The sequence below is a fragment of the Amborella trichopoda genome, chromosome 10 (assembly GCF_054954075.1).
Source record: "Amborella trichopoda isolate Santa Cruz 75 chromosome 10, AtrichopodaSantaCruz75HAP2 v2.0, whole genome shotgun sequence".
Lineage (NCBI taxonomy): Eukaryota > Viridiplantae > Streptophyta > Magnoliopsida > Amborellales > Amborellaceae > Amborella > Amborella trichopoda.
The window spans coordinates 33,362,047-33,374,212 of NC_142345.1; the positions used below are offsets into that span (position 1 = coordinate 33,362,047).

The 12,166-nt window shown below is 37.4% G+C and overlaps 1 protein-coding gene across 1 annotated transcript in view; it reads left to right on the forward strand.

The window, feature by feature from the left end:
• The first annotated feature begins 794 nt into the window (after nucleotides 1-794).
• The window catches only part of LOC18446687 (protein ENHANCED DOWNY MILDEW 2), a 39,549-nt gene continuing 28,177 nt past the window's right edge, over nucleotides 795-12,166 (forward strand). The window contains exons 1-4 of the mRNA XM_011629648.3: nucleotides 795-1,165; nucleotides 1,808-2,131; nucleotides 2,291-2,431; nucleotides 2,564-2,660. Coding sequence (XP_011627950.1) covers nucleotides 1,863-2,131; nucleotides 2,291-2,431; nucleotides 2,564-2,660 — 507 coding nt within the window. The 5' untranslated portion in view covers nucleotides 795-1,165; nucleotides 1,808-1,862. The remainder of the gene's footprint in view (nucleotides 1,166-1,807; nucleotides 2,132-2,290; nucleotides 2,432-2,563; nucleotides 2,661-12,166) is intronic.

A 12,166-nucleotide genomic window follows, 5' to 3' on the forward strand; every position in this document is an offset into this window, starting at 1 on the left:
TTTTTACTAACAGGTAAAGGAATTTTTTGGTCAATGGGTCAGCTAAATCTACTACCTTCTCATAACCATTTAGTTTTTTTCTTTAGTTTATTGTTTCGAGCCTAGTTGTACTTTCTTTTTATTTCCTGGTTTATATAAGGGTCAGGCCCTAAACAATGAAATTAATGCACTCCTCAAACATTCGTTAGAAGAGGTTATTTCGATCTTCAAAAACCCTCAAATCGATCAACTCGGCCTTAAGATATATGGACATTAAAAAAATAAATTTGAAGTCTTGAAAATAATACATCTTGTAAAGTATTTTTTTGGCTGTTAATATTTCAAGATTTTAAAGTTTATTTTGGAACTTTAAATTTTACAATGGAATATGAAAATAAATTTGTAAGCTATGACAAGAATTTCCAATACTTATGTAACATTTTTTAACATAGTTTGGAGGTACACTTCACTTTGATTGTTAAGAGCCTCAACCTTGTATAAATCGAATCGAATCAATAAAAGAAGATCCACATACCCCTAATTTATCCATCGTTTACGCTAGACTCCTTGAGGTCAGAGGCCGCTTGCCGAGGCTGTTTTGGTCATTTCACCTGATTATGCTATTGTTCAGTAGTAGCTTATATTTATCGGAATTAACCGATCTCAATTAATTGAAAAAATGTTATAGCTGAAAATATTACAGTGATTATGATATGTTTATCCTTATTGATTTTCTTATTAGAAAAAAAAAAGAAAAAGAAAAAAAAAAAAAAAGCATCTGTTTATGTTTTCCTAGACAGACCTCAGATCGTTCTAGTATCCCTTTTATCACCGTCCTTTTTGAAATCACACGGTCAATAACCTCTTTATATGTATGCAAATATTTACAGGTAGCATATTTCTGTGTATTATCATTTTTATAGATCACGAAAGGGCTACTTCTTGGAGCCAATGCTGCGCTCTCTCTCTCTCTCTCTCTCTCTCTGTCCTATTTTGGGTTTCAAAAGTTGCAGCCCTCTCTCTCTGTCCTATTTTGGGTTTCAAAAGTTGCAGTCCTCTCTCTCTCTCTCTTGCCTGTGACTTGCCCCTTCCTCCACCACCCTTCCCTCTCTCTCTTTATCTTTCTATATATGTTTGGTATTTGAAGCTTGCAAGTTTGTGGTGAAGCCTTGTGAAATTGGTGGAGGTGAGTTTGTGTTTGTTCGTTAATGTAAAATTCACCGACACTGTTCCATGGCGGTGTAGTGATGTTATGTTCTTGTTTCATTTCCTTTGTTTGGAAATTCTGCCAAATGCCATCTGTTTTCATGGTTTGTGTTAATATTTTTGTTTCTTAGGGTTCTGTTTTTTTCCCCAATAATGGAGAATGATTTTCGTTTTTGAGGTTTTTCTTTGTTTTCTTCTCCGGTTGTTGGTTCGTCCTTCTTGTAATAGTTTGTGACTGTTATGGACTTTTAGCCATCGTTTTTGAAGATTTTATACTTTCAGGAAACTTGTGGAAATTGGGTTTTTATATTTCCTCCATTTGGCAAGACATTAGGCACCCTCAAATATCATAAATTAAAGAATTCTAGGTTTTCTAATGTGTGTGTTTCAATAATATTTGGGCTAAGTTTATACCTCATGATTTCAATAAGCCTGATATCTATCTTCTCCTGAATTAAGCTTTTGTGTTGATACTGATTGGGGACACATTTTATTTTCATATCTGAAAGGCAGGATAGTCATCTTTTATTGAACCAATTTTGGATTCACTAATAAAAAAATTCAATGTTTGGTTAAGAGGCTTATTGGGTTAAGATCAATTTGTCACAAATGCAACAAGCAGGATAGGCATCTCTACGGGATCGAGCTTTCCCGGTATCGGGGGTTGAGACAAGCAAATGGCATCCTCGGATGATGAAGAGGAGGTAGTGCTGAATTGTGTTGAAAATTACCACTTTGAGGATGAAAAACAAGAACCCATCTCTTTTACTGTTTTACCTATCCAATGGACTGAGACTGATAGTCCAGGCACCACAAAGAATCAAATTTTCTTGCATGGGACTGCTGATAGTGGGCTTCAGAAAGTGTATAAGCAAGTCATGGCGTGGAAGTTGGATCTCTCGGGAGAAAAGCCCACCATTTATGTGCTCACCAAAGATAACATTTGGTAATATCTGCTTGCTGAGATTTATTGGCTACATAGCATCCTATTTTGAGTTATTTAGTTTCTGGTTTTAGAACTTGAACTTTTAATTTAGCAATAATAAGCCTTAACTGTACACTTTTAGGCTCAGCTGTTTGTTTTGTGCATGATTTTGTGATGTAGGATGCAGCTTCAGAAGCCAAGGAAAAGTTTTGAGGAGACAATCAGGACAATTTTGGTAACTGTGTATTTCCTTCACTTTGCATCTAAGAACAAAGACACCTCAGAGAAGGCTATCTGGGATCATCTGAGAAAAGTTTTCAGGTTTGGCATGGCTTTCTGTAAACTTGCATTATAGGATTAAGGAATTTGAAGTAATCCAGTGTATTTGCAATGCCCTGAAATAGTTGCTGTGTAATTAGTTCACAAATTTAAACATTTTCTATCATTTGGCAGCACCCATGAAGTCAGTCCATCAGAACATGATTTGTCCTACCATCTCTCTTTGATTAGAGGAATGGCTCAAAGAGATGAAATGTTAGCAAATTCCAAGGTATATAGTGCTTCCATCTGCTTTCCTAGATGAATGGCTTTTTTTGCTTTGTTCTGATAAAAGGATGGTTGACTTTCCAGGTTTTGACAGTATATCTAGTTATGAATTCTTTTCGAACTCACAATTTTTTTTAGTTGTTCAATGGTTTCCTTATTGGACCTGTCATAGGATTTAAGTTCTCTGGAGGTCCAAGATGAATTATTGGACTTGTACATCTTGGAAATGCTTTATGTGTTGATATGATGCTTTATGCATTAATATGATACATCTATTGATGCATGTTCGGCGCTTCCTATTAGTCCTGAGAATATTCTTTTATCCCTGGTTGGTAGTTTGCTTCTATCTTGTACTTGACGATGTTTTGTGGACGACATTGTCGATATTCAGTAGGCATTCATGTTACTCTCTTCCTTCCCCACACCCACAACCCACAACCCCTGCCACCACCACCCCTCTCCCCAAAGAACCCCCCCTCACCAGTCTTTCTCTCTCTTCTATTTTTACTTGATTAAAAAAGTAATGGCCTCATCAGAAATAGGAGCATTTGAAAGGGTTGATCTATCTCATGTAACATTCGATAGGTAATAATTGAGGATCAAAACCTACCCACATTCTAAGTCATAGTTTTTGGGAAGTTATTCTAAGTTGCTGCATCATTTTCGTATTTTTATTGGTAAGGGTATTTCATTTGATGACTGTAAACTTTTACATTTAATAGCTATTTGAGACAAAGATAAGAAATGAAAATGAGAAAAAATAAAGATGAGATTGGCTAGACTCAACAACAGATGCAAGTGATTGCCAAGTGGGTCTGGGCACGCCATAATTGATCAAAGAATCAGCTAGCTTGGTTTTGCGCCACATATTTCTAAAGGACACCTTGGGAGCTGTGAATAGATTTCTTCAAAAATTTGGGTCATTGTAAGGGATTTTGAAGTGGCGCAGGAAATGACATAAGCTGGTTTCCTTTGACCATTTCAACAGGCAAGGGTCCCAAACTAGGTGCATTATTATGTGTCCTTATGAGAATAGCTAGTTCCTTTGCCTCACTTACACCACAACGACCTGCAGGTCTTGATAATTTAAATCAAAATGGACGCACTGATGGTCTTGAAAAAATCTCCAAAACCAACTGTCTGGGATTTCCTTGGAACTTGGGTTTCCTTGGAACTTTTGCCAAAGTTTTATTTGATCAAGCGTTCCAAATGAGGCCAAACCTGAAGCGATTAGTGTGGGGTGAAGTGATAGCTTATGACGGTGCTCTGGATCACCGGTAGAGAAGCCCCAAAAATTCTTCTTGGTTGAGGCTAAATGGATGACTGAGGACTTGGTTTGAGAGTGTTTGTGGAAGGACGTTGGTTCTCAGCTCGAATATTTTGCAATTTTGTTCCAGGCAAGTCATCTAGAAGAGTGCTGACATACTTAGCCACCATGGCAAGAAGGCAAAGGAGTGGAAGGGCAATGAAAACCAAAGAAATGAAACAAGGCATCAATCAATGCCAGAGAGACCCAACTGATACTAAGGAGTTGAAGGGAGGAAAGTCCTAGGTTGAAAGACATTCTACAATGGAGAAATGGTGATTGACTGATTCCTCTACTTGTAGCATATAATGCGCAGGTCTGCCATTGGGCATATAAATAAAAAAAGTTGCCCATCTAGATATCTGTCTAGAATCTGACCTAGTCACTCTCACCAATAAAGAATATTCGCTTATGCCTAAAATCTTCTGTGACTGTTATGTCCTTCCAGCCCCAAAGGCTTGGTAAGAAAGAAGTAATAGGATAAACTGCCAACTAAATTGGATTATTGTCAATAACAAATTGGCTATTTGGGCATTGTTTTATGAGATTTTGGCAAATGAGACATTATCTAGCTGTGGTCTGTGGATTCTGGTCCTTTGAAAATAAGTTATTGAAAGAATCTGAGGATGGCTTTTCCAATGCCCACCCAACCTTCAAAAGTTCCCAATTCATTGCTATTAATTATTGAGTTGCTTAACCTTTTTGCCAACAACTGGAAGAAATTTGTGTTGATTCTCCTTCTTTTAGCCACTATATTCTCAACCTTTGAGGCCATAATTGTTCTTCTTGCCTTAAAAATTGAAAGTAGCATGAAGGACCACCCTTTCTTCTCTGATTTTATGTGTGTTTCCTCTTGAGTGTGGTCCTTGACGTCATCTACCTGATCCAGCATTGATATATTCTATGTTTTATGTCAAAACAGCTGAGAAAATCCCTGTCCAGGTCTTCACTTTAAGCTAATTGGCAATGTTTTTAAAGATGTGAGGCAGCATCTTGGTGTCCAATATTGGCATGGATTGGCTCCTAGGCCCTAGGATCAGCATGAGTTGGCACCTAGCCAACTGACTTGCTTTCAAGGTGGCCTTGGATAATGTACATGAAAAGATAGAGGTGTCAACTGTCTTGTGTTCAAGGTGGCCTAGGATAATGCACCTGAGAAGATGAGTTTTGAAAAAATATTATTTTTTATTTCGTAAAAATTAATTAGTATGTATATACTGTTAATTGTGCGTGAATGTACAAGTCTACCATATCTAATGAGAAAGAATATCATCCATGTGGTTATGCCTTAAAAAAGGGGCGCACAGAGCTTGGGCTGGACACTGCAAATTGGTCCAGCTTAGCTAAAAAGGAACTGTTGCTCTGATTGGATCTCAGAACCCTGCCATTTAGGGAGATATCTGGCAGGTGGTAATGGCTCATAAAATCTGAGAACCTTTTTACACTCATCATGATGCAAAGACACGAGACATTATTTCTCGCAGAGACGATGTTGTGACTTTAAAGTTGCCTCTTATACAGAGGGGAGAATGAGAGATTCCTGGAGCTATTTAAGGTTAAAACATATCAAGGCAGGCAGCTTCTTGGGCTAGGATTTGGGGTTCTAGATAACTCAAAGGTCAGGGGAAGTTCCCTCAATCTGTATACCATCCATCTGGTAGGGTCATGACCCTAAACAAACTTGATGAGTGAAGGACCCTGGACCTTCAACTGGGTCTCAATGATGACCAAGGTTTCTACTTTATGCGCACCTGCAAAATCGAGGGTATATCTCTTTCTATCAGTGATTCCTAGTCCTTAACATTCTGGGAGGGTATTGTCATGTGTGGTGGGGTAGAAGATTGGGCCTGCGCTAGGACGTAACAACCCTTCTAAGTCTTGGCAAAGGGTTTGGATGTCTCATAGTTGATAGCTGCAGCTGAGTTTTTTAGTTGTCACAAATTGTCACCCACCTTTGCCCTTTCTACATTTGTGATGGAAAATCAAAATCTTCTAGCTACCAATTGCTCAAACTTGCAATCGTAAGGTGCTTTGGGAGATGACATGTGCTGCTACCAGATGATACAAAATGTATAAACAAAAATAAAGACTCAAAACGAACTCTGACAATTTGATTGAAAAATGAAAAGGGGATGTTTACATGCCACTCTCTGTCCATGTCCAAGGTTTATTCAATGTTCCTGGTAAACAGGAAAGAGACACTTTTACCACCCTACCCCTTAACAATTAATGAAAACCCATTTTAATCCCCCAATGATTTAAATCAACTAATATCAATAAATAACATTATATCCATGTCCTTGAAATTAAATAAATAAAAAGTATCAAAAATACAAATCAGCTGCTTTTGCCTTAGATTCCCCTAGTTGGGGAAAACTCGTCATCGAGTTTTATAGTGGGATAAGATGACTCCTGCGCTAGGCCTAGGTCTTCTTCAACCCAAATGTTATATGTTGAAATTGAGGATTTATGCAAGGACTTGTGGGTTCGCTGGTCTTTTGGTGAAAGACGGAGCTAGGGCTCTAGCAAAAGACCTCGTCTATACGAGTTTTTTTTTAGGTTGCAGTTGTTCAACAGAAGCCGCCGTTCCATAGTGGGCGTACCTTTGCTTATTCACACTTGCTGTAGTTCTAAAGTTGCTGCTGGTCCATCTCCTTTTTTGCTCTGGACCACAGTGGGCGCAACCTTGTTTACTCACGATACAGTACACTCCTTGTAATCGGGCAATTCTATAAGCCCCAATATTTTGTATAGGGTCTTTTGACCTATTTTTTGACCGAGAGACCAGACTTCTGGGTACTCTCGAATCCCCATTCTGTATCATGTTACTCTCACAGCAATACAAAAGTTAACTCTCCCAAAAAAAAAACAATACAAGGACTTGTGGATTATTGTCCGAATCAAAATAGAGTGATTCTGCATCAATATTGGGGCTTTACAATTGGCTTCTAAGCACATAAACTCTTTTGAGAACAACCTAGACGAAAGGGTCAATATATGTCGATGGAGTAATTGTGATATATATGCGTGGTTCTACTACATAAACCTTTTGAAATTGCTCAGTTTAGCTGCATAACCCGCTGAATTATGTTGGTTCAGCCCTAGAACAAACCAAAGGAGCACCTATGAGAAAAGCACTGAATGCGATGGCTGACCCAACAACTTCACCTGTTGACGCTCCTTGAAGTCCTTCGTCTTTTTGTTCATCGAAGATTGGTTCATCCATGAAAGCTTATTCCTCATCATAGATCGGATCTCTCATGAGATCTTGTTCGTCATCTCAAATCAGATCTCCCATGAGATCCAGGGTGAATTAATCTGAAAGTTTAACCACATACTGGTTATGTAGTTGATTGAAATCTGCTGAATTTGACCCATCAGTATGATGAATTCAGATCTAGCATTGTCTTGAATGACAAAATGTCTATCAGGGCGGTCTGTGTGCACAATCCTTGAGTATCCTTCAACTCGACCGTTTTTATGTACTGCATACGTTAGCTTCTCAAATCTTTCTACTCAAATCATTGAATTCGCCCATGTGACTTTGGCACCAGCACGAAACCATATGAATCACAAGGGTTGATAACATGGTAGTAGAGCACATGGGTCACCCAGGATATTATGATTATTCTGCTATACATCACGAGAAACACAACACGTACTTCTAGGAAGAATGTGTTAAAGGGAGATAATTGGCTTGAACCTAAGAAGGATAGGGAGAGGTTATACTCCCTTTATTTAGGTTTCTTGAGGAGAGCAAGGAGCAAGGAGTTATGTTTGCATTGATAGGAAAGGATGGTTGATGCCCTAATTCTATCGGTTGTTCAAAAGGTATGACTACATTGCATGTGCAATAATAGTAAAGGATCATTCATGTCTTGATTCTGTTCCTACCCTTATTATACCCTTAATTGAGGAGTTTGTGGTTTTTTTTTTGAGCAGTGAGGAGTTTGTGGATGTTATGCTTGAGGATTTGTGTGACAGTTTACTTCTTATGGGAGAGATCTAGCATTGCATTGATTTGATCCGTAGTGCTACTCTTCCTAACTTGCCATTTTATTGCATGAGTCCAAAAGTGTGTGAAGTGTTTCATTGGCAGGTAACTGATTATTGATTAAAGGGGGGTTAATTTGATGAAGTATTAAGTCCACATGCCGTCCTTGCCTTGTTGACACCAAAGAAAGATTGTTTTTTACTCATATGTGTAGATAGCAGGGCTATCAATAAGATTGCGAATTTGCGATGAAGTATTTGCTTTCCTATTTTCCGTCGATGAAATGCTTGATATGTTATTGGGGATTAAGGTCTGCTTTAAAGTTGATTTGAATAGTGGTATCATTAGATTTTCTTTCGGCCTGGAGATGAGTGGAAAACAACTTTTAAAGCTTGAGAGGGTTTGAAGAGAGGTTTGAGATGCTATTTGAATTATCTAATGGCCCAAGTATTTTTATGAGGGTAATGGACCACATGCTTGGCTCTTCTATTGTTTTTTTTGTAGTTATATATTTTGATGACCTTCATCATCATTGGAGCCTTATCCCAACTATTTGGGGTTGACGATATGGATCATGTTCCGCCATTCTGCTCTATCAAAGGCCATAACCTCCATAAGTTCCCATATTTTTTCTCACTACTTCCATCCATGTCCTTTTGGGCATTCGCCTTGCTCTTTTAGAGCTTTTTGCTCAGCGTAGGAAAAATCGGGCAGTTCAAATTTTAACCGCCTGGTTCGATTGGAACCGGCCACTGGCCGGTTTTGGTTTTTATCGGTTTTGGTGAACCAGCAAAGTATTGAAGCCACACCTAAGTTCCCTCGAATGTATTCATTTCGAATTTTAGCCTTTCTTGTCTTGCCACTCATTCATCTCAACATCTTCATCTTAGCTATGCTCACCTTTTGGGTATGTTGTTTCTTAACCGCTCAACATTCTGTCTCATAAAACAAAGCTGATCTCACCGTTGTTTTATAAAACTTCCCCTTTAGCTTCAACGGTATGCGGTGATCACATAAAACTTTGATGCACATCTCCATTTCGCTCACTTAGTTTTAATTTTATGTGTGACATCTTCTTAATCTCTCAGTTCTCATTCACAATTCAAGTGGTAATGAGCACCTAGACCATATGAAGTAGGTATTGGAGGTATTGTGCAGGGAGAAACTGTTCATGAACCTTAAGAACCATTCTTTTATGAAAGGCAAATAGGTGTTCATGGAGGTTGTTTTTTAGCAGAAGGGGTTAAAGTTGATCAAGCTACGGTGCAAGCAATTATGGATTGGCCAACACCAAAAACAGTAGGAGAGCGAAATGGAGTGGCTCCTTGTTATAGGAATTTTATATGTGATTTCAAAGTGATTATTGTACCTATCACCAATTGCATGAATAAAGTGTCATTGCAATGGACCAAGTTAAGCTTGTGAAAGAAAAGATGACTCATCATCATCATCATTATTAGAGCCTTTTCCCAACTATTTGGGATCGTATATGTCAATCTTGGTCTGCCATTATGCTCTATCAAGGGCAAAGAAAAAATGAGTAGTGCCCTTATTTTGGCACTCCAAGATTATGATAGGATTTTTGATGTGGGTATTGTAGCTGTCCTCAGCAAAGAGCACAAGATTGTGGCTTTTTATTGTGAAAAGTTGAATGAACCTCCATTGCATTTGTTGGTATCAAAGCATTTGATCTATATTTGTATGTGTGGATACCGTATGCATTGATAGCAAAGGATGGTACATCAATGCATCATCTATGTTGACAAGATATGATGAAAAACGAACAAAACAATGCCTTAAAAAGATGTATGATAATTTGATAAAAAAAAAAAAAAAAAAGGGAAGGTCACACATCAAGTTTATAGCGTCTCTATGTGAAAATCACGAACTAAGATAACAATCTCAAAACCCTAAAACAAAAGGCCCATATTGACCTTTGTTAAACTTATCTTAAATATCAAGAAATCTTAATTCATACAAGATGATGCAAAAAGAACAAATGAAGGAAAGACTCAAAAAAAAATTCTTCAATAATTTGATCAAAAAGTAAAAAATGGAAGCTTAGACATCAAGTTTCTAACATGTCTCTAATAAAATCTTGAACTTAGAAAACAACATGAAAACTCTGAAGGAAAGGCCTATACCGACCTTTATTCATAGAGTAAAACTTAGCTTAAACCTTAAGACATCTTAATTCTAATATAATTCGGACTTCTAATTACTAAGTCTGACACTTGTGCATTTGAGAAAATATGACGTAAAGAACCGGGAAACGTTACTTCAACCTCTAGAAGTCATGACTTCGCTCTAATGTTGTTCAACATGACACAAGCTTTATAATGCTGAAACCCACTTCATCCGCTTTGCCCAAGAAACTAGGCTGAAAAATGCCTCTAAAGGTGTTAACGTCAGCTTTGAAGTTTCCTATGTTTTCTTTCTTTGCTTTCCGTTTAATTGCCAGAGTTTGACTCGGTGGAATGAGAAAAGGTATTAAGAAACAAATGTAGCAAGTTCAAGAGTGACCAAGGTTAGGTTAGGGGAGGATGCTGATGAGGTCAAGGGTTATTCAACATAGCCTCATTAGTGAAGTTGCTGATGACGTTAGGTTTGGAGATGTGTTAGATTAAATACAAGATCCGGCGATTTGGTGTTTATGTAGGAAGGACAGTTTGACTTTGGAAGGAGAAACTTACAACTTTATTTGCTCATAATTCGAATAAAGCACGTTTCAATAGGAAGAATGCTATGACATTCCTTTTCGGATATGCTCCGCCATTATTGATAAAAGGAGTAGAAAGAGTTTAAGGTATGAGGTTTCAGATTCTTTTTTGTCATTTACTGCATTGGGGTCCTTTCTGACATGTGGAAAGAGAAGGATTGACGATATCTTGGCACATTTTGACTTTACGCAAAAGTGTGGGGTAACTCATTTTTTGGCAAAGAGTTTATGCATGTTTGGAATGTTATTTCTTTTGAATATGAAATCACGCATTATTTGAATTTAATCGTAGTGCATCATTGCATCATTTATTCCAAAAAAAAAAGAAAAAAGAAAAAAGAAGAAAGAAAAGAAGTAAAGAGGCAGACTAGTTAGGATGACTAGCTAATGACACGTGTGTTGCATGGTACGTTAGTTGAGAAATTAGCTAAGATTGGTTTTCCAATATTCAATTGAATGAAAGAGTCATTTTATTGTCATTTTCATTTTTGTTTAATAGTTGAGTCGTGCAATATTACCTTTATAATTTGCTCTAAATTATTTAGTCTTATATATATATATATATGTATATATTTCTATTTTAGTGATTCCTTTGTATCTTGGTTACCCAATCCCTTTAGATAAAGGGATCAATCTAGTTGTTTTAATGGAAGTTCCTATTTTTTTTAGGAATTCTTATTTTTTAAGATTTTACTTTGCTTAGATACTAATATCTATTCTCTCTAGATTATATATCATCATCATCATCATCCAAGCCTTATTTGGTACTCCTATTTCTTGTCTCTAGTTTATATTTTCCTTAAAAATTGTGTCTAATGTTTAAGTTTGGGCACTCATATATCTTATTTCTAGTTTAGTTATTTGAAAAAAATGGATTTGGATAATAAAAGGAAGAGAATTTTAAGGAGATATATGTGGCTTTTCTGATATCATATATTTTAAGTTTTATCATTAAATCATTAAAATAAAAGAGGATAGGATTTTTTTTAAGGAGAGATAGGGGTACATAAATATGAGAGAGAGAGAGAGAGAGAGAGAGAGAGAGAGAGAGAGAGAGAGAGAGAGAGAGAGAGCATTTTATGAAGCAGGGAAGAATGAGGGGTGTGGGCAATTCAAAAGTTGCACCATTCTCCCCTAAATATATGGATGATAAAGGAAAATTTAACCAAAATGGATTTCTTTAACTGAAGGTTTTAATTCACCTGGTGATGGGCCGTTTGTAAAGATGACAATATTTCTGTAAGATAAATTGTAGTGAGGAAATTAGTGGACATTCTCTAGATGCAATAGAAGCCAGAAGTAGATAAACCAGTGTGGCTTGGTAGCTAGGATTTTAATGGGTCAGGCTTGGCCCTGTTCACATGAGGGCTGGCCTAGGCCTGGCGGACCAACGAGACCCTGGCCCTGGCCCGGCCTTGGCCCTATTAGGGTAGGATGGGTTGGGCTGGGACGAACTGGGCCAGGGCCATGCTAATAAAATTCTTTAAAAAC